The following is a 27,714-nucleotide window of genomic DNA, read 5'->3' on the forward strand; positions in this document are numbered from 1 at the left end:
AGGATTTTACCAACTTTTATACCTATTTTCACTAATTTCCATAATTTTTTGTGCATCACTACTTTGTGATGTTGTCATCCTTGTTTTTATTTTTCTAGGCAGAGGAAGAACGGGACGTAAAGCAAGAATTAGATTATTCCGCCATGCCCGACCTTATCAGAAGAAGAGACAGAAATTCCCCTGACGAACATTATTTTCCCCGGGACAAATTCTCACGTGGACAATTTTTCCCCGAGGTTAAACAAGAAGGCAGCGATGAAGATCAACCAATAGAGGTAATTCTATTATATTAAGTAAAGAAGTACGGTTTTTGTGTCTGTAGCATAAGATTTCAATAACTTTTGAACCAATTGAGTTCTTCCCTTTAGGGAATCCTCACAAAGGGGTAGTTGCACGAAATGCATTTAAACTTGAATTTAGTGAACTACATATTTTTTCAATTCCTGTTCAATGATTTAAACTAAATCTATAGGGCATATTATTTGAAAGAAATTCCATTTTCTACCACGTAGTTTTAAAAATATCAAGACTTGAAAATTATGATGTCTGTAACTTATATGGCTGTCCTATTTTCACAAAAACAGCATACCGGCTATTTTAGTGGTGCCTAATTGTTTAATTTTTATTGTGATAAAAAATTACATGGGCATGTACTATGTTAGATGGTATTCTTGGAACTTATGCTCGAAATCATTTTTCTGAAATGCACTTCATGCAACTTTCCCTTTAACTCGTAACAAACGTTTTATCAAGATGACATCTCACAGGTTGGTTTAAAAATATTGATTACGTTTACTAGATAATGATTGGTTGGTTTAAACTTGCAGTTTACAAACTTTTCAACAAATTATAGGTATTAATCTACAGAAGGAGCAATTTTGTTTATTATCATTTGGGAGTTAAAAAATAATTGTTCATTGTTTTATTCTTTATGATCCCTGAAAAAGATTATGGTCCTGACCCTGTGGGACCTAAATCTACAGTTTTTCAACCTTTCGAGGCTATCCTATACATATTATAACCTAACCTGACATAAAGCATAAAAAACAAACACACCAATAACTATCTCCTCTTTTTTTAATTTAATTTCAAAAGGGATAGTTGCATGTAGGGATGGCAATCAGTCAAATTTTTGGGCCGGATTCGGATTCTTACAAGAATCCGTCCAAAAAAAGGCGGATTCCCGTGGATTCCGGATTCTTATTTTGGGCAGATTCCGGAATCCGATTCCGGATTCTAGTAATGTTTTTAAAGACTTTTTTTTAAAATTAAAAAAATTAAGTGCTACATATGTCCTAAAAATTAATGTTCTTGGTATTTTCTATAATTCACTTCCGAGAATAGAACCAAATTTTAAAAGATATTAATTATATATAATGATGAAAATCTTTGCCTTCAAAAAGGCGGAGTTGAAAGAAAAAACTCAAGACGCTAATTTTAGCCTACCAATTAAGAATCCGAATCCCCTATTAAAAAACGGATTCCGGATACGGGTTTGGATTCCAAAATTAACCGAAAATTGGGCGGATTCCGGATCCCGGATACGGATTGCCAACCCTAGTTGCATGGATTGCATTTCAGAAAAATGACTTCAAGCAAAAGTATATACCATTAAACAATTCTAATTTTGTATTACAATAAATAACGAAAAATTAAGACACCACTAAATTAATCGTCATGCTGTTTTTATGAAAATAGTATACATCACAAGAATACGATTTTCGAGGCCTGATATTTTTAAAACTACATAGTAGAAAATTGAAATTCTTTCAAATGTATGCCCTATAAATGTAAACTAAAGTCTTGAACAGGAAAAATTATGCAGTTCACTAAGTTTGAATGCATTTTGTTCAACTACCCCTTTGGGGGGGGGGGGGGGGTTTCTGTGCTCACATAGCGACTTATGAGGGAAAACGTAAAAAATTCTCTAAGTAATTACCAAATTTCCTCCTTTTTTCTTGAATAAAAGTTTTGTAAACAAAAATTTTGTTTAGTTTTCAGATGAAATTCTTAAGAATAGCTTGCTTAATGGCTTGGCTATATGAAACTTATATCTTGTATAGCAGCCAAGAGAATAAAGAATGGACAGATTAGACAAAATAAGAAGAAAAAATAATATATCCGTGGATTCGTCACATTAAGTTATATATATTATTCTTTAATTGGCCGTTCATTGCTTTATATTTGATTTTAAAAAGATGGGGGGGGGGGGGGTAGATATACCACACTTTTCTGGGATCTTGCTGTGTCAAGTATCAACTGTTGGGAATATCAAAGGATGACTCCATGCAAATTTTGAGCCGGATCCGGCCAAAACCGGCCGTGAATTTTATAAAAAAACGGTTTTTTCCGGTTTTTATGGGGTATCTGTAAATCGATTCAGCTGGAGCAAAACCGGTTGGAGTTACAAAAAATTTTACTTCACATGAAATTTAGCCAACGTAATTGCCTACCAAAATGTACTTTATCATCAACTTGATTGGACAACTCTTTCCCCTCCTAAATGTCCATTAAAACCTCGGAAACGGCAAAAATCGCCATAAATCACGCCTTCGGCGGCGAATAACGGCTAAACGGTCAGTCGGAGGCGAATGAAACATAAATTAAGAAATGTCCGCCATTAAAAGTTGTTCAACATCAAAGAGATGCTTGAAGTCTCTAAAACGACTCCTTCTCCTCCTTTACGGGGAAAAACTGAAAAAACGTGATTTTCAAAAGTATGCCCACTTCGTGGGTGTGGGGGGCACTGAACCCGTCACCCCAGGGTCACCAAATATAAAGTCTAGGCGGCCAACAATGCTGAATTTTCACCAAGTGAAAGTCTTGTGTCATTATCTCTTATGAGAAAAAAGTTATTAATTGATTAAAATTTCAAATTGTGATTTTTTGATGGATTTCTTTGATGAAATGACAGGCTGGTTAATTTTTAGGCCATTTTTTGCGATTTTTGGGCCGTCACGCCCAAACGGTTTGAGATAATCTCACGGGACCTTTTGCAAAACCTAAGTCTGGTTATTTGTGAGGTCTAGGGAAAAAAATCAGACTTACGCAAAAGATTATAATTATAATCTTTACACAGAAAAATGGCACGAGGTGAGGGTTTTAGGGGGCAAAATGAGCCGACCAGCGATTTTTGATGGCGCGCAGCGACGTCGTGCTTCATCCAATCCGGGATTTTTTTTTCTTAGACCTCACAAATAACCAGACTTAGGTCGGGCCAAAGGTCCTGTGAGATTATCTCAAACCGTTTGGGCGTGGCGGGCCGAAAACAGCAAAAAATGGCCTAAAAATTGACCGGCCTGTCATGTCATCAAAGAAATCCATCAAAAAATCACAATTTGAAATTTTAATCAACTTGAAATTTTAATCAACTTGAACAACTTTTTGAGGCGGACATTTCTTTATTTATGTTTCATTCCCCTCCGACTGACCGTTTAGCCGTTATTCGCCGCCGAAGGCGTAGGCGTGATTTTTGGCGATTTTTGCCGTTTCCGAGGTTTTAATGGACATTTAGGAGGGGAAAGGGTTGTCCAATTAAGTTGATGATGAAGTACATTTTTGTAGGCAATTGCATTGGCTAAATTACATGTGAAGTAAAATCTTTTGTAACTCCAACCGGTTTTGCTCCAGCTGAATCGATTTACAGATAGAAAAGTGTGGTATATCTAGGGGGGGGGGGGGTTAATGCAACCATCTCTTAATCAATGCGCAAATGGCACTTAGAATCCGAATTTTCATGATGAAATTTGGAATGAGTAATCCTGTGTAGGTCTATTTTCCCTAAATCAAATAAAAAGATGGAAAAGTAACAGATGGCGGCTCAGCTGTTTAGCCGGTTTTTGGCTATTTTCAGGGCATATTCGTCAGTAATTACGTAGGAATCAACTTTTTGAATGATATTCGTAAAATATTTGGTATTAAAAAGATACTCTTGGCATTTTATAGCTTCTACCAGCCGTTTCAAGTCGGGTCTTGCTGTTAAGCAGCTGGTACTAGAAATTTATAAATAGTTTATTTGTATTGTTATCGAAAATTTTGCCCTAACAAAAGCCCAAAAACTGCTAAACAGCTGAGCTGTTAGCTGTTACTTTTCCAACTTTTTGTTCGATTTAAAGAAATAGACCTACCAAGGATTACTCGCACATAAATTAGGTTAGCCAACCTTGGTAAAACAAACATTCTTTTCAGTTCTTTTATTACAAGAAACATTATAAAAATTCTAATTTAAAATTCAAAACATGTACCTACTATACTAAATATAATTTACATAAAACCATTTAAAGTTTTTCTTTTTAACGTAGCGGCGGCTACGCCCCTAAATGTCTTTGAAGTTTGGACCAATTGACATTCAATAAAAGCAACCAAAATTTTTAAACAACGAATACGATAACGTGTTTATAAAACTTTGGGTAGCAGTATAGTTTACATTCCAATGTTCCTTCCTCCCTGACTATATCATTAAAAGATAATTTGAGAAAAAAAATTATTCTTAAAGATAAAGGGAGCGATAGCTTTCACAAAATTCCATAAAGGTGTGTGTTTTAAGATTTTATAACAATATTCACTATACAAAAACCCTAAAAATTGACCCAACTTTAGATTTCTAAGTAACTACTTGATGAATCATTCAGATGATTTAGACTACCTAAAGCTTTTATGGATATAACTTTTTATTCAGGAGTCATCTCCTGCCCCCTAACCCCCTTCCACACTCCTAACCCTCCTGGGTCTCGAACAACTTAAAAAAGGACGTAATCTTTTTTTTTTTTATTGCCAATCATTTACCTACATATTAACTTTTTAAAACATTATTATTTTCATAGTAATTTTCTTGTATTATGTTAAAAATGAATTATTAGTTTGACAAAAACAAAGCATGTGATAAATTTTTGTCGATTTTCAGAGTTTGGTATTTAAAAATTTTTTCTTGTCTATAGTTCTTTTCAATAAGAAAGGAAGCTATGTAGTAAATATTAGCGTTCTACACCTTCCTTTGCTAAATTTGTACTATCTATATATTCAATGTATTCTCCTGTAATCTAGGGTAAAAAAGTATTTAGAAACCTTATAATGATATTATGTAATTGATATTTTTCCTTCTTCACTTTTTAAAAGCTTTTCTATAATTAGGGTAGGTCCGTAGGTCTGTCACACACGGATAGCTTTTTTCTTTCATTTAGGCATGTTAGAATTGTCCTATCGATTTCAAACTTGGCATGTGATTCCTTTAGTAGTTAGGTACGATTTAGAAAGCGTAGCAACTCTATAATAATTACAAGATTGAACGTACGTCCACTTTAAACATGTTGATTTTTTTACTTTTTAACAAATTTTTATGTAATCTAATCATCCGATTGATCTGATTTTTGATATGTTGATTTGGAGGGACAACAAAGTATAATGTTATAAGCGAAGCAACTCTATAATCAAGTATGTAAAATGTAAAAAAAGTATGTCCATAAACATTATCCTGTATAAAGCAGTTTTTCAACAAATTTACTCACAATTTTGCTTTGACTCTTACACATTTATATTCTGATTATTCAGTTCCAACACTATATAAGTGTTAATGTCCGTTTGTCCTACCGTTTCAGTGCTTCACTTTTATGGATGTTGTCATCCTTGTTACCTCGTTTTTAAAAGGCGTCAGACTTATGCAACCAACAGGGATCTAAAGGGATAAGACAATGGGCGATAATTTTTTTACATTTATCTAACCTATGGAATTAAACAATGAAAGTTAAATTAAAAAATTTCCCCTCGACTCCTCTTCTCCCTGGCAATGATAATTGATTATTTTAAAGTTAGTATGTTTTTCAACCTATTTTAAAAAAATTACACTATTCTAAGACATGAAGATATATTTCGATTTTAGCAATCATTTTCAATTCATTTTGTCTAAAAAATATAGGCATGAGACATTAGATAACAGCAAATATGATCAAAGATATTAAACATACATTTATATAGAACAATGTCACAAATTATTTTGAATCTTAGGTATCACCATAGAATACAGATTACTACTGAAAAAGTTTGAAATAAAAGATTAAAACATTAGTTTTAAAAAAAGGAGGAGTAGGGAATAATTCTTGGCCTTGTTTGAGTTATGGGGCGGGGCATAGTTTTTATTAACGGAATTTTTTTGATGGTTAGGAAATAGGCGGAGTTTTGGATGGTGAGTTTGGTTGAAGGCGGAGACAGAAAAAAACTGGGAGGAGACCAAAAAGTGGGAGGAGTGGGGGGTTATGAAAAGGTTATGGATTTATCTTTGTCCTTGGTTGTATACGGTTGGAGATTTGGATTTTGAAATCTGTTAAAAAGATGGGTGGAGTTATTCCTGAGATGGGAAAAATTTTAATCTTTATGATATCCTGCTTTTTTTTGGTTTTTGGATGGAGGAAGAATTGGTGTTCTTTTGAATTAACCAAAAAAGTGAAAAAATGTGTACATTTTTTTAATGAAACATGAAATGAAAACTACATGGTATAAAATGTTGACTTATTTGAGAATATTGGAAGTATAATTTGATGATGCAAACAATTGATTTAAGTTAAAAGATAACCTGAATATCAAAGAAGCTTAATCCTTTGAAATGTTAACTGTGTTTTAAAAGTTTTTTTTATAAAAATTTGCAAATGCACACAGTTAATTTGAGTTTAAAGAAATGTTCAGAAATAAAATATTTTTTACAAACTAAATGATGAGGGTTTTTTAGTAGATCTCTGAAACTGCAAACAAATGTTATGTGTTGAAAAAGAAATTTGTTGGAAAGATGGGTCTTGTTTGAGAAAGGATTTTTTTGTTTAATTGATGATTAAATGTTTGTTGGGTGAAGCAAATTACACAATTTTATTGAGAGCAGAATCAAAAGACCTAATCAAAAGTTTTTCCCTAGCTAGGCGTATCCAGGGGTATAATTGAGTATTTTATTTAATTCGAAACAAAGTGTTTCAGTTTTATTGCAATCGGCTGGTGGCTTAGCCGTTTAGCCATTTTTCGGCTATTTTCGGGGCAAATCCGTCAATAGCTCTATCTACACATCATACTCTTGGCCGCTCCCAGACGTTTTTAACTGGTTCTAGCCAGTAGCCGCTGGTACTAGAAATTCAAAATATGTTTTTATTGGTATATTTCACATGAGTTAAAGCAAAAATATTTTTCAAAAAGTTGATTCCTGCGTAAGCAGGGGGGTTATTGCAACCATCTCATAATCAATGTATAAATGGTACTTAGAATTCGAATTTCTATATAAAATTTTGCATGAGTAATCCTTGGTAGGTCTATTTTCCTTAAATTGAACAAAAAATTGGAAAAGTATCGGCTAACAGCTGGCGGCTCAGCCGTTTAGCTATTTTTTGGCTTGTTTCGAGGCAAATCCATCATGAAACTATCTCCTTATATCTCCCATTTGCTGCTCCTCTTTGCTGCTCCAAAATGTTTTCAAACGTTTCTAGCGGGTAGTTGCTAGTACTAGAAATCTAAAAAAAAAATTTTACATGATTTAAAGCAAAAATATGTTTCAAATAGTTGTTTCCTATGACAGATTTGCCCTAAAAAAATGGCTATACAGCTGAGCCGTTAGCCGTTACTTTTTCAACTTTTTGTTCAATTTAGGGAAAATAGACCTACCAAGGATTACTCATGCAAAATTTCAGATCGAAATTCGAATTCTAAGTGCCATTTATACATGAGTGCCCCCTTAATGATATATTTGCCCTGAAATTAGCCACAAAACAGCTAAATGGCTAATCCGTTAACTGTTACCTTCCCAAAGTTTTGTTCGATATAGTGAAAATAGACCTACTAAGGATTACTCATACCAAGTTTCATAGCGAAATTCTAATTGCCATTTGCGCATTGATTACAAGATGATTGCATTACCCCCCCCCCCCCCATAAATTTTAAAATCTGTACATAAGGTTTAAATTTAAAAATGAAATAGCATTAAACGGACCTCTGCGAAGCTTCCTTAAAAAGAAAAGTCGATCTGTTGAACGTGGTTTGTGAGATCTTAAGCTAATGACAATACAACATACTACTTTTTTGTTTTGTAACAAAAATTGTTAATCAATAAAAATTTTGTTACCAAAATTAGAATTCAATTGTGGGCGGTATTGGTTATGTCAGTTATTTTGTTTATATACGTGTAATAGTCAGAGATAGAGGGGACAATTGGCTGTTTAATACACAAGTCTCCAAAGTTTTATGATAATGTTTTCTTATTCTTTAACTTAGAAACTTGGGGGAATGTTGATAAAGTTTTATTAGTTGGTTTATCAAGTTGAGTGTACAAAAGTTTCAATCACTTATTGTAATCTACAGAAGGGGTTATTTTGCGAATCATCGTCGGGGATGTACTTCAATTTATCTGTCATTATCTTATACCTCTAGATTCCTGCTATGAATAGTAAGTACTAAATAATGTTTGTTTATTAATTAGGGAATAATATGGATTTCTAACAATACAATTAATGGAAAAATATTTGTTTGTTTGTTAGCGAAGCAGCTTTACAACTCCATTCATCTGTTTGTATGTCCAAACTGCGAAGGAGAAATGTTTTTCCCGTATCGTTTCGAAACTGATTAATATCCGGTAGATTAGAACCGTTTCTCAGTCATACGGAAAAATTTTGTCTAGCTTTGTATTATATCAAGTTTTCTTCGAATGTATAAATGTACGATTATAATATTAAGTTTTACTTTTCAGGGGGCAATTTACCTTGGGAGGGGAGAGATACACTCCCCTAGTTTTGTTATAAACCTTTTCTGAATCAATGAATCTTTGTTTAATCTCTTGTTTTGAACCTAAAAGCTGTGTAACTTATTTTGATAATCGTCCTTAATGAATCTATTTATATGGATTAAGTTTTAACTATAAAGTACAAAAACTTAAACTACGCAGTTATTATTGTTAACTAATAGAAGACCTTAAATACGAAATTAATTCTTAACATTATATCAGGGAGGGAGGGGTCATTCAACTGTTTATTACACTAGTCCTCAAAAGTTATTATAACCTTTTCTTATTCAACAACTTTTTAAATTTTTATTTAATGTTTGGTTGGTTCGTTAACTTGGGTGTCCAAACGTTTCAACCACTAATAGAATATCTAAATAAGGAATATTTGTGTGTATTATTGGGCATTGGAGATGTACATCAATTTATCGGCCGTTATCTTATCCCTTTAAATACCTGAAATTATATAAATAAATACATAAATTAAGTTCAAGTGGATTTTAAATGAATTATCCTTATATGAAAGTAACAGGATGTTTGTCTGGCTGTCTGAAGGATCTCGCTAATTGATGAATTTAGCTTCGTAAAGGTCCTGAGACGGTTTATAATTATTATGGATGAGGGTACCAACACCCTCCCAAGAGAACTCGGACGGTAGTCAGTTTCTACATCTTTTTTTGTGCTTCGCCACTTCTTATGGATGTTGTCACAATAAATCTATGGATGTACATCCAGACTACTACCTGGATCATCTCCCTTTTGGGGACCTTTTCCGTTCCGCCAGCAAATTGCTTTCTGCTCTTTTGTAGCGACTTGTCACGGCTGTGTTAATATTCCCGACGCTATTGGTTGATTAAAAGTCGGCTCAGGGTCCTCGGGAAGGGGACATACAGTTATTTATTCCCCCTCTATTGTTTTACCCTAATGTTGCCATTCCTTTTTCAAGCAAATTAATCATGATTATGTTTCTCTTGTGCAGGTTTCCAAGCAAGAGCCAGCAGAAATGAAGGACAATGTGTTTAATTCAAACTACGCGTGGCCGCAATCTTACCAACCTTGGAGCAAAGTTATCCACTCATCTGCGCATGTCACATCTACCTCACAAGTGTCGCAGGTCAGCAAATCATTTCTCATATTTCCAGTAATGGCTTCGAAACCGGTTAATATCCACTGGATTAGAATCGGTTTTCAGTCATCGTATTATATCCAGTTTTCTGCGAATATTTAAATAAAAATCATAAAATTAATACCATTGTTGTTAGCCCGGGACATCGGCCCTTTGGACCTAACAAAACTGGTTTTAATCTTATAATTTTTCATTCTAATATCCTAGATCAAGTTGGGTTATTGTCCCTCGCAGAGGTAAGATATAGGGGAAATACTAACCCCCTCCCCCCCGCCTGATTTTCAATGTATTTCAAAATTAGGGGGTTTCAGTGCTCAACAGCCTTTATGAGGGAAAGAACTAATTTATATCTTATTCTTATATATATAGTTGATGATTGCAGCTATACTTCACTAGAACAAATCTAATTTTGTCATATTTAATTACAGGGAAGCCGAACAATATCCCAGGTTTCCCCAACCTCTTTTGGAGACAATTATGCTGTCACAGTATCGCCCAGCCACCACAGTCAATCAGTCATCAGCCAGAGATCCCAACTGATGGGTCATAAATCCCCATCTTACATGCCGCGGAACTCACCCCTTTCCTCATCTCATGAGTCCGTTTATGATGCGTCATCACCCCAAAAGTCGCCATTTTTACGGGATGCCCACTTGCCGCACAAATCCCCACAATTATATAATCATCCACTATCACATCGCATGTCCCCAGGATATTATCAGGCAAGTTGAATATTTTAGTTAGCCTTCAGTTCGGTAGGTGAGATTTATATATTTGGCAATGGACAGAAGAAAAAAACAGATAAGGTTGAAGGGGCAGGGGGGGAATTGTCCTTTGATTGTTTATTACTTTAGGTTAGGTTATAATGGCTACTGTATAGCACCGCAGGGTTAGTGCTTCTCGCAAGAGTTAGGCTTAAGGATAAAAACCTATCTCTTTCCTTATTTCAATTTATTTAAAAAATTTGTTTCATTACTCGACTAAGGTTAATCCCCTAAATTCTGTCTAAATTCCTGTATTTTCAGGGAAGTCAACATCACCCGCATAAATCCCCATCTGGAGCGCATGAAACCTTTAGACATCGAAACTCACCTTCAGCAACCAGAAAATCCCCATTTTTCTTTGAAGGCCCTGGTGGTGGTATGGGTGGGGTTACTCAACATTCCCCACCTCTTTCTTACCCATCAACATCTACTTCACCTTTCAGGTTTTTTGGATGATCAATTTCTATTTTGTCTTGCCTATCTTTTAGAATTTTTTTTAAAGGGTCGGGGGGGTGTAATTTTCGCGTAGAGGTTACAACCTGAAAGAAGAATCATATTGTTTAATCACTCTTCCTTAGAATTTTATTATAAAATATAAAATTATTAATAACAAAGCAACTCTAGAAATATCCGTCCTTATCTTTCTGTCCTGTTAGAAAAAGAATGGGGGAAACGTATTTTCTCAGCTCTTATTCAAGACATACTGCTGAAACTTCTTGTCAACATTTTTATCAGTATGGATCAAGTTTAAGTAGAAAACATGCATGATGATCGGACTGCTTTTCAACAGTTTTTTACATGCTTGAAAAAAATTTATGCGAAGCTTTTGATAGTTATCATCTAATTTTCACAAATTTGAAATTAATACGAATTAATTATCCCAAAATTAAGTTTTTCACCCCAACATTCCCCAAGCTCCGTGGCGTCCACACAGAGGCTGTTCCAGCCTCAAAGGTCGTCGTCCAACGAGGCCCACCACACTTTCGCGCGCAATTTGATTCAAATGGACAAACAGATGGAAACTTCCCATGTACCAGGTAGAAATACGAATTTTTTGAAAGTTCAGAAATCTTAGGGGATAAGACAATGGACAATTAATTATTGAACATCCATAATATGATGATAATATTAATTATCCCCCTACTATCGCATGATCCACAAAAAAGTATTTTTAGAATTTTTACTGTCAAGTTTGCGCTTTAAGAATTTTTATCATAGATAAAAATCTAATCATTTAATACTTTTTGGAACTAATGCTTCCTGAACTATTAGGGTACAATTCAGATAGCGTACTTAGCAAGGGGGGGGGGGGGGAGTTCTGACACTTTTGCGTAAACAGTGATTATAGGCTTTGTCTTTGGAGATAATGGATAAGTTATTTGGCAAAAAAGCTTCCTTTTGGGATGTAGTTTTCCTATTTTTAAAAAAAATTTGGATTCGGCCTCCAGGTTCCGGTACTCCAGGCCTTAAGGTGGATTCTGGACAGGTAAAAAAAAAATTCAAGATAGAACAAAACTTATTTAACAAAAGTTGGTACTTTATGGATGGTATGAACTAATTTGAAGAAATTTTTGAAATCGGGCTCCAGGTTCTGGTACTGCAGGCCTCCAGGTGGATCCTGGACAGGTAAAAATTGAAAATTTTTAATTTTAAAGTTAGAACAAAACTTATTTAACAAAAGTTGGTACTTTATGGATGGTATGAACTAATTTGAAGAAATTTTTGAAATCGGGCTCCAGGTTCAGGTGCTGCAGGCCTCCAGGTGGATCCTGGACAGGTAAAAATTGAAAATTTTTACTTTAAAAGTTAGAACAAAACTTATTTAACAAAAGTTGCTACTTAATGGATGGTATGATCTAATTTGAAGAAAATTTTGAAATCGGGCTCCAGGTTCAGGTGCTGCAGGCAGGGTTTCGGATCCGCATTGATTTTATGCGGATCCGGATCCGGATCCGGATCCTCAAAATTTGGTCAGTGCGGATCCGGATCCGGATCCGGATGCGGATCCGGATCCTACTGGATCCGGATCCGGATCTTTGACAATAAAAATAAAATCACCAAATTTTTCAAAAAAATTTTATTCTTTAATTCGAAGTCAAAAATACTTTTAATTTTCAAGTCTGAACCTAAACCTTAAAGATTGGCTCTCATCAAGAGAATGTCTGAGATTTTATATAAATTTAGGTAGATTTTTCCATTTTTTCCGCATTTTTTGGAGTCTAAGGATCCGGATCCGGATCCTTGGACTCAAAAATATGCGGATCCTTGCGGATCCGGATCCGGATCCAGATCCGGATCCGAAACCCTGGCTGCAGGCCTCCAAGTGGATCCTGGACAGGTAAAAATTGAAAAATTTTAATTTAAAAGTTAGAACAAAACTTATTTAACAAAAGTGGCTTCTTTATGGATGGTATGAACTAATTTGAAGAAAATTTTGAAATCGAGCTCCAGGTTCAGGTACTGCAGGCCTCCAGGTGGATCCTGGACGGGTAAAAATTGATAATTTTTACTTTAAAAGTTAGAACAAAACTTATTTTTACAAAAGTGGCTTCTTTATAGATGGTATTAACTAATTTGAAGAAAATTTTGATATCGGGCTCCAGGTTCAGGTGCTGCAGGCCTCCAGGTGGATCCTGGACAGGTAAAAGTTAAAAATTTTTACTTTAAAAGTTAGAAAAAAACTTATTTAAAAAAAGTGGCTTCTTTATAGATGGTATGAACTATATTGAAGAAAATTTTGAAATCGGGCTTCAGGTTGAGGTACTGCAGGCCTCCAGGTAGATCCTGGACAGGTAAAAATTGAAATTCTTTACTTTAAAAGTTAGAACAAAACTTATTTAACAACATTGGCTTCTTTATGGATGGTAGGAAGTAATTTGAAGAAAATTTTGAAATTGGGCTCCAGGTTCAGGTACTGCAGGCCTCCAGGTGGATCCTGGACAAGTAAAAACTAAAATTTTTTTCTATTAAAGTTAGAACAAAACTTATTGAACAAAAGTTGATACTTTATGGATGGTATTAAATACTTTAAAGAAAAATTTGAAATTGGGCTCCAGGTTCAGGTACTGCAGGCCTCCAGGTAGATCCTGGACATGTAAAAATTGAATTTTTTCACTTTAAAAGTTGGATCAAAACTTAGTTGATACTTTATGGATGGTATTAACTAATTTGAAGAAAATTTTGAAATTTCAAAATTTTCTTCAAATTACTTTCTACTATCTTTAAAGAAGCCACTTTTGTCAAATAAGTTTTGTTTTGACTTTTAAAGTAAAAATTTTTAATTTTTACCTGTCCAGGATCCACCTGGAGGCCTGCAGTACCTGAACCTGGCGCCCGATTTCAAAATTTTCTTCAAATTACTTCCTACCATCTATAAAGAAGCCACTTTTGTTAAATAAGTTTTGTTCTAACTTTAAAGTAAAAATTGAAATTTTTACCTGAACCTGGAGCCCGATTTCAAAATTTTTTTCAGATTAGTTAAACCATTTATAAAGAAGCAACTTTTGTTAAATAAGTTTTGTTCTAACTTTTAAAGTAAAAATTTCAGTTTTTACCTGTCCAGGATCCACCTGAAGGCCTGCAGTACCTAAACCTGGAGCCCGATTTCAAAATTTTTCTTCAAATTAGTTAATACTATCTATAAAGAAGCCACTTTTGTCAAATAAGTTTTGTTCTAACTTTTAAAGTAAAAAAATTCAGTTTTTACCTGTCCAGGATCCACCTGGAGGCCTGCAGTACCTGAACCTGGAGCCTGATTTCAAAATTTTCTTCAAATTAGTTCAAACCATCTATAAAGAAGCCACTTTTGTTAAATAAGTTTTGTTCTAACTTTTAAATTAAAAATTTTCAATTTTTACCTGTCCAGGATCCACCTGGAGGCCTGCAGTACCAGAACCTGGAGCCCGATTTCAAAAATTTCTTCAAATTAGATCATACCATCCATAAAGTAGCAACTTTTGTTAAATAAGTTTTGTTCTAACTTTAAAATTAAAAATTTTCAATTTTTACCTGTCCAGGATCCACCTGGAGGCCTGCAGTACCAGAACCTGGAGCCCGATTTCAAAAATTTCTTCAAATTAGTTCATACCATCCATAAAGTACCAACTTTTGTTGAATAAGTTTTGTTCTATCTTGAATTTTTTTTTTACCTGTCCAGAATCCACCTGGAGGCCTGGAGTACCGGAACCTGGAGGCCGAATTCAAAATTTTTTTAAAAATAGGAAAACTACATCCCAAAAGGAAACTTTTTTGCCAAATAACTTATCCATTATCTCCAAAGACAAAGCCTATAATCACTGTTTACGCAAAAGTGTCAGAACTTCCCCCCCCCCTTATTACCAGAAAGTCCGTATGTCCATTTTTACATGGTTGTTGAGCATCGCTTTTATGGATGGTGTCATCCTTATTTTTTTTAAGGTTACCACAGCGATACACATGGAAACCATTTGTACAACGCAAACCAACAAGAAATGGCGGCGAGATTGAAACAACAAGGAATGTTGGCGATTTTGAACCAGCAGGCGGCGAGATTTTCTGTTTTTCCGTCGTCTTCCCATCAACCTGATTCTGGGTAATTTAGTTTTCTTACAGAGATGTACTACAGGCGGATGTTAACATTTGATTCCCACATAGCGTTATGGATGGACAAACTGACGGATGGACATTCAACGTGAATTATAGAGAAGCAGGCGTAACACATAAGCTATCTCTTATAAAAGCATAAAGAATTAAACATAAAAAAATATTATTTGATAGCTTTTAATCAAATAGCCGATAAGAATATTTATAAAGAAATGCCTTACCTGCCTATAGAAAAAAAAACTATTTATAAATGTCTTTATTCCTGATTCAATGCTCATTTTTTTTGATGATACCAATTTCCTTGCCTATTTATATTTTTTTTTGTATATTTTCAGTATAGAACATAAAAATAAAACCTTAGGTAGTAAAAACTTTAGATCCTGGAAAGAAAACAAAGTAGCGGGGTTCGTCATATTTTCACATTAGCTTTTCTCCTATTTCTAGCCCCTTGCTGGGCCTGTTTCTTAACCCTGCGGGGCAATCATTAACATTTATCTAACCTAAAATAACCTACCAAAGGCTATTGTGAAAATACGGCGAAACCCGCTACTTTATTTTCTTTCCATAATCCAAAACTTTATTATAAAGATATATTTATTCTTATTATTTTCAGTTACTCTATCCCCCACTCTCTTCCAACAAAGAGTGGGTCGTCGGGTGTGCCCTCCCCCATGTCTTCGAGCTCCCTGATCTCTTCCTTCTCCTCTACGACGGCTATGCCAGACTTGGACACCATGCTCAATACATACAAACACAGGTAGGATCAATCCGACTACATTTCATGTTAGAAATAGAAATGTGACAAATAGAAAAAGCCTAAATCTCTTAGCACCGAATTGGAACATAAGGGACAATCTGACCATATTATGAGTTAGAAATTGGCAAATAAAGACTATTTCCCAAATTACGTTCATATTAAGAAAGCCTAGATCCAAATTACTTTAGTTTACCATTAAGAACACAGTGTAGGAGCAATCCGACTACATTTTATGTTAGAAAGTGAAAGTAAAATAGTAAAAGCCTAAATCTCTTAGCACCGAATTGGAACATAAGGAACACTTTGTAGGAACAATCTGACCATATTATGAGTTAGAAATTGGCAAATAAAGACTATTTCCTAAACTACGTAATCTGACCAATAAGAACACTGCGTAGGAATAATCCGACTACATTTTAAGTGACAAATAAAAAAAGCCTAGACCATTTAGCACCGAATTAAACCATGAGGAACACTTTGTAGGAACAATCTGACCATATTAAGAGTTAGAAAGTGGCAAATAAAGCCTAGATCCCAAATTACTTAATTTGACCAATAAGAACAACAGCGTAGGAACACGGAACAGTCCGACTACATTAGGAGTTACAAAGAGGCAAATAAAAAATCCTAGTTTCCTAATCACTTAATATGAAGGAAGAAACCGACCATATTATGAGTTAGAAAGTGGCAAATAGAGAAAACCTAGATCCTTTTTTCATCACTTACGAGTATCCTATGTAAGTGAATGTGTACTTAGAACTTGATTTGTAACTAATGGCAAGTAGGTAAGATGGGGGGGGGGGGGGGGGAGAAGAAAGTGGGAAAATTTCAACTCAGAATTTTTTTGTAAAATTTTGGACTGGACAGTCTTTCTACACATTTCTAATCTATTAAGGACAAATGGTTACTAAGTACAAAGTTCTGCCAAGAACTGTACAAATTTCCTACTATGTACTGTACAAAAAATGGCCTACAAAGTACAACTACCCCCTTCCCATTACTTATTTCACCCCCAACTTTTTTCGAAACTAGTTTAGAATAAATATGAGTTTAGTTTTGATAGATATCTAGAGCAATCAACATATCCTATTATATAAAGTAGTAAGGTTTTTTTTTTGTCTGTAGCTTAAGATTTCGATAATTGCTGAAACGTTTGAGTTCTCCATTTTAGGGAGGCTTCATATAGATCCCGGTATGGTTTTTGGGGTGACCCCTAAAATGGTGGGTCTGGCTCTCTGACATATCTCAAATTTGGCGAACTTAAAATTTTGCAACGCATTGATAGAAACAAATAATTTCTACTTATATTTACATTCCATATTTAAATTTAATACAAATTATTAAAGAATTCAATTTTTATAGCATAGATTATAATTTTAAAAATTAGCGACGGTATCGCAGATTTCTTCGCAGGAAACTAAATAAAAATTTTAATCAATTCTAAGATGACTTTACAGTTTATTTTTAGTAGCGAATTTTATGTTTAACCTTTAACGGTTGGTCCCCTTTATTGACCTTAATAGGTCGAGGGTAGGAGAGGAGGGGGGGGCGATATTGAACGTTCACTCTGTTATCTCTGTTTCTAATGTGCATGTCCCCTGTTTAATATTGAATTTCCGACAATAAGTGGATCAAAGTAATTTTTACTTTTTTATTGAACAACCTTGTTTTTAGGTCCTTTTTTACTTAGAAATTTCAAAAGGCTGTAATTTCTGTACTCTTAAAGCTAGAAGAAGATTTTTTCAGAAAGTGTTTACCTTTATGTATATATAATATTAGAAATCTTGAATATAAATTTCGGCGGCGGCAGCAGTACTTGGCAGTTTCCGGACGCTGCAGACAGAAGTCGGCAAGAAAACAGCGTTGGATTTTTATGAAATTTAAATATGTCATGTATACATGTTAGAACAGCTTAGGTTTAAAATTTGAAGTCTGTAAGTCAAAAATTGCGGTCACAAGAGCCTTTCAAAAAAAAAGTTCATGAATTCAAAGGGTTTGTTGTTTGATTGATATGTGGGGGGGGGGGGGGCGATCTGAAACTTTTGCGTAACCATGGAGTATAGGCCTTGTCTTCAGAGTGAGAGGATAGGTTTTTTGGGAAAAAAGTTTAGTTTTGGGGTGTATTTTCCTCATACAGTGTGTTTTTTTTATGAGAACTTTTTTGAAAGCCAATTTACTCCACTTATAGTTATCAGAATTTAATGATTAATGGCTTATTTTCTTCGTTTTTTAAGGGAAATTATGAAACAACCAAAAAAAATTACAGTTTTTGTTGAAAAAGTACAGTAAAGTTGAAAATTAAAAACTTAGGTGACCACTTCTAAAAATGGTTTTAGCGCATTTTTCTTATGCTCAAATCTTCTACCCTTTGCAAGAAAAAAATTGTATTTTCAGTAGTCGACTTTGGGGGGCCAGTACTTTCTCCCTGATTGAGATATGGCCTTCTAACTTTGACCTATTCTAGTACATGTCCCTAATAGTATCTGTATAAATTTATAGCTCTATATCTCAACTTTGAAGCGTTTTGCAGCCATTCTTGCAAAAGGTAGAATATTTGAACATAAGAAAAATGCTCTAAAACCATTTTTAGATGTTGACACCTAAGTTTTTAATTTTCAACTTTACTGAGCTGGATCTTTAAATTGTTTATAGGTGATTTAAACCGGGGCGATTCATTCAGCGCGCCATCAAATTATTAAATACCAATCTTTAAATAGAAATGGCATGGGCGATTCAGCGCGGTCAGTTGCGCCGAACCGGCGCAGCAATGCCACTCAACGAGTGGCATTGCCGCGCTAAATCTGGATGATTCATATTTAATAAATAAATATTTTTTTAAAATTAGTTTAATATTTTATTGCAAAACTATAGTGAAAACATTTTTATAGTTATTTTAAAAATAAATTATATATTTTTTTATATAAAACACCGTACTGACCCATTTTAAGTTATAAAATTGTACCGGCACGTATGGATATGTTATTGAGTGTCGCCAGCGATCTAGCAACACCGCGCCGAAAATCTTTTAAAAATCCCTGTTTTATAGGCGAGCTGTGGCTAACCACCAGCGCAGCTACGGTTCACCTCTGAATCGCCCCAATTCAGCGCACTATAAAAACGATTTAAAGATCCAGCTCTGTACTTTTTCAACATTTTTTGGTTGTTTCATAATTTCCCTTAAAAAGCGAAGAAAATAAGCCATTAATCATTAAATTCTGATAACTATAAGTGGGGTAAAATTGCTTTCAAAAAAGTTCTCATAAAAAAACACACTGTATTTAAAATTTTTTTGATAGGTCTCCAGGTTAAGGTGCTGCAGGCTGGAAGGTCACTTCTGGACAGGTATAAATGAAAAAAAAATTAGTTTGAAGAGTTAGAGATAAACTTATTAAACTAAATATGCATATTTTTGGATTTTATGAGCATATATGAAGAAAAAATAAAAATCAGCCTCTAGATTCAGGTCCTGCAGGCCTCCAGGTGGATCCTGGACAGGTAGAAATAAAAATTTTCACTTTTAAAGTTAAAGCATAACTTCTTTAACAAAAGTTGATACTTTATGGATAGTATTAACTAATTTGAAGAAAATTTTGAAATTGGGCTCCAGGTTCAAAATAAGTTATGCCCTAACTTTAAAAGTGAAAATTTTTATTTCTACCTGTCCAGGATACACCTGAAGGCCTGCAGTACCTGAACCTGGAGCCCAATTTGAAATTTTTCTTCAAATGAGGTAATACTACTTTTGTTAAATAAGTTATGCCCTAAATTTAAAAGTGAAAATTTTTAGATTTTACCTGTCCAGGATCCACCTGGAGGCCTGCAGTACCTGAACCTGGATCCCGATTTCAAATTTTTCCTCAAAAATGTTAATACTATCCATAAAGTAGCAACTTTTACTAAATAAGTTTTGTTCTAACTTCAAAAGTAAAAATTTTCAGTTTTTACCTGTCTAGAATTTATCTGGAGGCCTGCAGAACCTGAACCTGGATCCTGATTTCAAATTTTTCTTCAAATTAGTTCATACCATTAATAAAGTAGAAACTTTTGTAAAATAAGTTTTGTTCTAACTATAAAATTAAAAATTTTCAGTTTTTTTTGTTCTAACTATAAAATTAAAAATTTTCAGCTTTTACTTGTCCAGAATTCACCTGGAGATCTGCAGGACCTGAACGTGGAGGCTGATTTTTATTTTTTCTTTATATACGCTCATAACATCCCAAAAGATGCATATTTGGTTGAATAAGTTGATCTCTAACTCTTCAAACTATTTTTTTTCATTTATACCTTTCCAGAAGTGACCTTCCAGCCTGCAGCACCTGAACCTGGAGACATATAAAAAAAATTTAATAAAATATTAGGAAAATACACCCAAAACTAAACTTTTCCCCCAAATAACCTAACCTCTCACTCCTAAGACAAAGCCTATACTCCAAGTTTACGCAAAAGTGTCAGATCCGCCCCCCCCCCCCCCCCTTAAGTAATATATCTAATACAAAACAATAAGTATACTAGACATTAACCCTTAATAGTGAGGCCCCTTGCCGCACATTTGGAGGTAGGGCTCAACCCCCCCCCCCCCCCTATTATCTCAGTGCATGTCCCCTGTTTGATAATGAATTTCCGACTAAAACTGAGCCTAAGTCAACTTTCGCTTTCTTCTCCATTTTATTTAACAACCTTTGTTTTTAAGTCCTTTTCTACTTAAAAATTTCAAAAGGCTGTAATTTTTTTTATCTTTGAAACAAGAAAAATAATTTTTTTCAGAAAATGTTTATATTTATGTAAAATTTATATTAGAAATCTCAAAACATAAATTTCGTCGGCCGCAGCTGTACTTGGCACCTGCCAGCCGCCGCAGTTGGCGGTCAGCGGGAGAACGGCGGCAGATCTTCATAAAATTTTAATACATTATGTAGACGTAGAAGAAAAGCGTAAGTTTAAAATTTGAAGGCTCTATGTCAAAAATTGCGGTCACAGGAGGGTTTTAAAGATTTCTGGAGACCTCGAGGATCAGGACCTGCAGGATCATACCTGGAGCCTGAAATTGACTTGAACACCTATATTTCATATAAATTAACCTATTTTAAAGTTAGTATGTTTTTCAACCTATTTTTTAAAAAATACACTATTCTAAGACATGAAGATATATTTCGATTTTAGCATTCATTTTCAATTCATTTTGTCTTAAAAAATATAGGTATGAGACATATTAGATAACAGCAAATATGATCAAAGATATTAAACATACATTTATATAGAACAATGTCACAAATTATTTTGAATCTTAGGTATGACGACTGAAAAAGTTTTAAAAAAAAGATTAAAACATTGGTTTTTTTAAATAGGAGGAGTAGGGAATAATTCTTGGCCTTGTTTGAGTTATGGGGCGGGGCATAGTTTTAACCAGGATAGCTAACTGTCCCATAATAATAAACTCACATACAGACGGACAGACCCTAATTATAGAAAAGCTTTGCTTTTAAAAAACTAATATTTATTCACTCACTAACAAAATAAAAATGTTGGCAGATAAACACATTTTTAAAGCAAATCTACTCTGTAACTCACTTTGTTTTTCTACCTGTTAATCAGTCATTCTGTTTGAAAAGCCATGAGGAAAATACAAAAAAATTAAAAATAAAAGCAGAAAAAATGTTACATAGACAAGCTGACAGACATTTCAAATTATAGATAAACTTCGCCAACAATTTCAAGATCCATATTTCAACTCCATTTATTCATGCAAACATAATTTACTTTCATACGAACACATTAAAACACATGCGACGCATGCAAATTAATTGATACTTTATCTGAAGTCGCTTGTAAGCATTCAAATAAAAGATACTAAGGAATAGAATATATTTACGTATATAAAATACATTAAAATACAGATTTTTATTTTTGTTTAAATTTTAATTATTGGTGGTGCATAAACCACCACTTTTTTGAACGCCCCCATAAAACGTTCCCATGTATAAATTGAAGAATTATTTCTCTTAAAGAAAGGGTATTAAGTACAAAGATAAATCGTTTTCTAGTAGCGAGGCTACTCTATTACTTCTAATATTACAGAAATTTTACATGAGTATTAAAGTAAATATTATAAGATTAGCACTAGTTTTTATAGTTAAGGCATTCGGAACCTTGTTTTCACTTATTATCCACGGAAAGATGTCTATAATATGATGTGGTAAATTACTCAGCTAAATTTATTTAGAATCTAAAATATTTTTATAAACAAGATACAAAATATATTTATATATCTTTTATTTAATGAAAAAAAAATAATTTCTTTTATTTCACGAAAAAAATATTTTCTACTTTACATCCCTTTTGTCCTTGTTAACACCGTACAAACTTTGTACAGCAGAGAAAGAGTGGGCAATGACAATAGTACCCAAAGTTTTAAAATAACGTTTTTTCATTAGTTGGCTTAACAATTTTGGGGATTGGGTCAATTTAAATTGGTTGCTTCATTAGGTTGATTGTTCACACTTTTCAACCACAAATTTTAATCTACTGAAGGGGTTATTCTAAGTATCATCATTGGGGTATATATTAATTTATCGGCCATTGTCTTATTATCTTTATCCCTTTAGATCCATTATACCCACTACTGTATACCCCTTCTAATTTAATTTGCTTTTGTGTATTGATGAAACAATATGCTGAAGTGATAGCATGCGGAAATGAACGCCCACCGTTGAATTGGTACTTTCCCCCCCAACTAATTTGTCTAACAACGCCTCCCACAATACAAAACTGTATAAAAAGTCGTAAAAAATTAAGACGGAAAAAACTCAAGATATCTGTCATGCACGTAATACGTGGACCCACCATTTTAGTAGTCACCGTTTTTGGCTATTCTGTTTATAATTTTAATATTTGGATGGTTTTAGGCTTTTTTTTATGTGTCTTTCGCACCATTTTTATACAGAGCGCCTAAATGCTAGAAGCGAGGCCACTAGTATAGCGAGGCTAATGCTATACTAGAGATAAACTTAGATCCATTTGTGATTAAAATTATTGGTTGAAAAGTTTAAGTACAGTTCCTTTCATGGCAACGCCCCTTAAGGGGTGATTCGTCTTATGTTAAAAATGGCTTTTGAATGGTCATTTTAGGTTAGGTTAGGTTATATTATGTTAGGTGATTGCCCCGTGAAAATACGAAGAAAGGACTATAACCCAAAATTTTGAATCAACCATTAAGATTATTTGTAAGTGTGTTACAAAATTACCCATCCTAATATTAGTTAAAAGTTTGTACAATATTAATTTAGACACAGTCAATCAGGAAAGTACCCAAAGTTTTGGGCCAACGATAAAGAAATCGTGGTAATAAAACTTTGGGTACTAGTGTCCAATGTCCCCATATCTTCCTCCCTGCTTCTCTTTAACTCATTGTTTAGGCAGACAGGCCTAAATCTGGGCCTTAGGGCATTTTAGAGATCTTAAGCAGAGTCATAACATTAACAATGTGCTCGGACGAGGGAGGGGATATTGGGCTGTTCATTACACTAGTTACCAAAGTCTTATAATAACGTTTTCTTATTCCCTGGCTTAACAACCTTGGGGACTTTTACTGAATTTTGAGTGGCTATTTTTATTTAGTTGAGTGTCCAAACGTTTCAACCACTTTTACTGAATTTTGATTGGCTATTTTATTTAGTCGAGTGTCCAAACGTTTCAACCACTAATCTACGAATTTATTTTTTATTATCATTGGGGATGTACATAAATTTATAGGCCATTGTCTTCTTCTTCTTTTAGATCCCTGCAAAGTCCTTAAAGAAAGAGGTACCCAAACTTACCGGCAGACTCATTATATGAAATGATATTTTCAGGGAAGCTGGTGGTAGCAGGATAGAGGTGATCAGAAAGGCCGCATCCTCCTCTCCAATGGCCAGAGCTTCAGTCATCTGTGGACCTCAGCGTAGACGGGAACAGAAAATTGAAGAAGTTGCAAGGTAATTCATTGATTGATTTATTAGCCATAGTTTCTTAGGGTTTTGAACTAAGATGTAATGGAGTTGGCTGTAACACTGGGGCAAACTCAAGCTCCATCATACCATTTCTACTACCAGCAAAAGTACATACACTGTGTTTTTGACAAAAATTGGGCGTGTTCTTTTATTGTTCGGTGTTTAGTTAGTAATATTGTTTTAACTACTGTTGTCAAAATAACACCTTTACCAATACATGAAAGACATTTTGACTGACAGTACACCCATGAAATTCAATTAGGCTGTCCAAACTTTTCAATCAATTATTTTAAACTACAGAAAAAGGGTTCTATTTTCATCATGTTTATGGGATTATCTACCTTTTGTCTTCCAGTAAGCTTTTTTTTCCGTTAAGATCTCAGTAACAACAAAAGAGATATTGGGAACCTATATTCTAGGAGGGTTTTAGACTATTTTTTTAGATTTAAGTTTTGCATTTGTTTTAGGCTTTTATTCTTCCCCTAACGCCCCCTTCGGATACATAGCCACTGGATACCAGGGAGTAAGGGAGGGGACAATGGGCAATTAATTCAATTTAAGAGTTTTCGCTGAAAAGACATGAAATCCAGATTTATCCAGAAGATTTGAAGGAAATTATAAAGAGTGTGGTTTTAAAATTTAGAAAACTATAAAATAGGAAAAAGTTGGAAGAAAAAAAGCATTCATTTGAAAATTAGATTACCAGTATATCGGACTGACGTAACCATTCTGTAATTAATTACTAGAAAAATCTCCCTGGAACTAGTTTAACCCACATTCATAAATTTTAAATGCCACAATATAAAAGAATTAAATTTAGGTTGCTAGATTAGGGTTCTTAGATTGTTTATTACACATATATCACAATAAAGTTTTTATCTATAAAATGATATTTTTTAGAGAAATTTTTTTAAAACCAGCCATATCATAAGTCATAACAAATTCTTCCGTCTGCTATATTCAAAACTAACTCAGAGAGTTAGCGGCATTTGATGCGCTAGTATCCAAACTCAGTCAGAAACTGCTAAATTCATGCACATTCCCTTTAAGCCAGTAAACAAAGTCTGAGACTCCTAAAAATTGAATATTTGATCCATTGTCCCCTCCCTTACTCCCTGACTGGATACTAGGGGCACATCCGCTAGTATCTCATAAGATAATAAAAATTGTAAACTGTCGACGTAAGCTTTAGGAAAATTGATTTCTTGGGATTAGGCTCGGCTTACCTAAGATGAAAGTAAAATATTACATTCTACAACATATTACACTATAATATACTTGTTCTCAAATTTATATTTTCTTTAGAATGAGAACAAGACAACATTAGGGATCTAAAGGGATAACCAATGGTTGATAAATTGATGTACTTTCCCAATGATGATACACAAAATTATTATTTCCGTAGATTACAATTAGTGGCTGAAACGTATGGACATTCAACTTATCAACTTACCTAATCAAAATTCAATGAAAGTCCCCAAAGTTGTTAAGCTAGCGAATAAAAAAGGTCATTATAAAATTTTGGGACTAGTGTCAATAACAGACCAATGTCCCATCCCTCCCTAAGACAATACTTTAACATGAGAAAGTGAGACAAACGAACATAAACGAATATTGCGTAGCAATATTTTACATTATTTAGGTTTTTGAGAAATAATTCCCAATTGAACTAGGTTAAATTTAGGTTGCTATTTCCCCTGTCTATTATTGATCAGTTCGTTTATCTAGTAGGAGAGGAAGGGATGGAGTAAAGTGGCATAAAGGTTGGGGGGGGGGGGGGGATATTTTTGCCTGCTACATGGCTCACTTTCTTAGTTTACAGTATGATAATCTGGTGTAAGATCTAAGCACTAATAATGGTTATTTTTCGCATCGCAGCTTTCCGCAGTTCTGAAAATGTTATTTATTAGCCCCGAGATGCTGAAGGCACGGGCTAACAAAACTGTTTTTGATAGATTATGATTGTACATTTTTATATTCGTAGAAAACTGGATATAAAACGTTACGATACATGATTTTTCAGTTTGTCTTAGAACCAGTTCTAATCCAGCAGATATTAATCGGTTTTGAAGCCATACTGGAAATCTATTTTAGGACCTCAATCGACACGGAGATGGAAAGAAGAGAGGAAAAGAATGAAATAAAGAATGAGGTGAACACAATTCAACTATTTTCTTCACATCATCCAGAGGCAGACAATAAAGACATAAAGGTGAAACTATTGCAAAATTCAGTGTGTAGCAAAGTATCCCGCTAACTGTTGAACCGATATGGTTCTCCTTTATAGTGAAACTTTTTAGAAACCTCATTGGTATTGCAGTTGGCAATATCCTATGCAAGAGAAAGACAGATAACTGTTACTTTTAAATAAGGATTAAATCATAAATTAAGGGGGGGGGGGGGGGTTAATGCAACCATCTCGTAATCAATGATTAAATGGCACTTAGAATTCGAAGTTTGATCTGAAATTTTGCATGAATAATCCTGGGTAGGTCTATTTTCCCTAAATCGAACAAAAAGTTGGAAAAATAATGGCTAACGGCTGGCGGCTCAGCCGTTTTGACATTTTTCTGGGCTATCTTAAAAGGGGGGGGGGAGGCGAAAGTGACACTTTTTGAAACCAAAACTAAAAGTCAAAGGAACTCAACTAAAAAAAAGAGTTTCAGGTCTGACATTTTGCATGGCAGTTGCTTTATAGGGGTACAATATGGAACTGTGAAGAAATGGCGGCGCAACCTCCGAAAACCGCCGTTTCCCGCCGAATTTTTTTTTGCCTTTTCTCGGCGGTTTTCGGCGGTTGCGCCGCCGTTTTTTCACAGTTCCATATTGTACCCCTATAAAGCAACTGCCATGCAAAATGTCAGACCTGTAACTCTTTTTTTAGTTGAGTTCCTTTGACTTATAGTTTTGGTTTCAAAAAGTGTCACTTTCGCCCCCCCCCCCCCCCCCCCCCTTTAAATATTCCAATTAAACCATAAAAATATATTAAAACCGTTTGAATCTATTATCTCATTACGGGCAAGGCTGCTGTCCATGACACTCTAATGTCAGTTCCAACTACCAAGGAGGCCAAACATCTGGGGTATTAGATTAAGTAACACCCAGCAGCCAACCAACTCTTTGATGGCACGACCTTCGTCTGAAAGTCCCAACTGTTTATGCAAATGAGTTGCACCAATGTTGGTCCAAGGCATTCCCCCATTTCTATCTATTAATGTCGTTCACCTGACATAGCAGCAGAAGGAACCATAAAAACGTCTTTAGATCTGACGCGGTGTTCAGCCGAGAATCGAACCTATCACGAGCGGATGCGCCACGTGTTGAGCCACGGTCACAAATACCCAACCGCCGTTTGACTCATTCCAATTTATTATTTAGGAGGAAGAAAGTGAGTTGATGAGTGACCCGTACGAGTTATTGAAGAAAGTGATTGCAAGTGATTTACTAGATATTCCTGATGCACCTATTATGAAGCTTACTGTAGGTAAGGACATCGGTTTCCATCAACAAGTGCCTAGACGCGCACAGAACTCCCCCCCCCCTCCCCACTCCCTTTTTCAAAACTATCGGCTACGCCTCCTAGAGGCCTCTAGGGGCACTTGAGGAGGGGAGAGTCGAATTTAATAACCCAATTTATTATTTTAGATTTTAAAAGTAAAAAAATTTAGGGGGGAGAATTTTTTTGGGGGTGTTCCCTCTAATTTTGACTAAGTTTTTAAAAAAAAAATTTTTAGGGGGAATAATTTTTTTTCTAGGGGCGA

General features: G+C 34.5%; 1 protein-coding gene across 13 annotated transcripts in view; it reads left to right on the forward strand.

The window, feature by feature from the left end:
- LOC145306501 (uncharacterized) overlaps nt 1–27,714 on the forward strand; it is a 57,048-nt gene that overhangs the window by 15,356 nt on the left and 13,978 nt on the right. For 12 of the 13 annotated variants that reach the window (XR_013875024.1, XR_013875026.1, XR_013875027.1 and 9 more), the window contains exons 8-17: nt 99–275; nt 9,720–9,854; nt 10,295–10,588; nt 10,892–11,073; nt 11,522–11,667; nt 15,047–15,200; nt 15,825–15,968; nt 23,816–23,938; nt 26,048–26,165; nt 27,332–27,437. Coding sequence is in view for 1 of the 13 variants with exons in the window: in XM_080148636.1 (XP_080004762.1) it covers nt 99–275; nt 9,720–9,854; nt 10,295–10,588; nt 10,892–11,073; nt 11,522–11,667; nt 15,047–15,200; nt 15,825–15,968; nt 23,816–23,938; nt 26,048–26,105; nt 27,332–27,437 (1,519 nt within the window). In the remaining 12 variants the exon portion in view is untranslated. The remainder of the gene's footprint in view (nt 1–98; nt 276–9,719; nt 9,855–10,294; nt 10,589–10,891; nt 11,074–11,521; nt 11,668–15,046; nt 15,201–15,824; nt 15,969–23,815; nt 23,939–26,047; nt 26,166–27,331; nt 27,438–27,714) is intronic. The other variant, XM_080148636.1, reaches the window with a different exon arrangement.

The sequence above is a fragment of the Acartia tonsa genome, chromosome 14 (genome assembly GCF_053477335.1).
Source record: "Acartia tonsa isolate MP-2025a chromosome 14, ASM5347733v1, whole genome shotgun sequence".
In the NCBI taxonomy this organism is placed as follows: Eukaryota; Metazoa; Arthropoda; class Copepoda; order Calanoida; family Acartiidae; genus Acartia; species Acartia tonsa.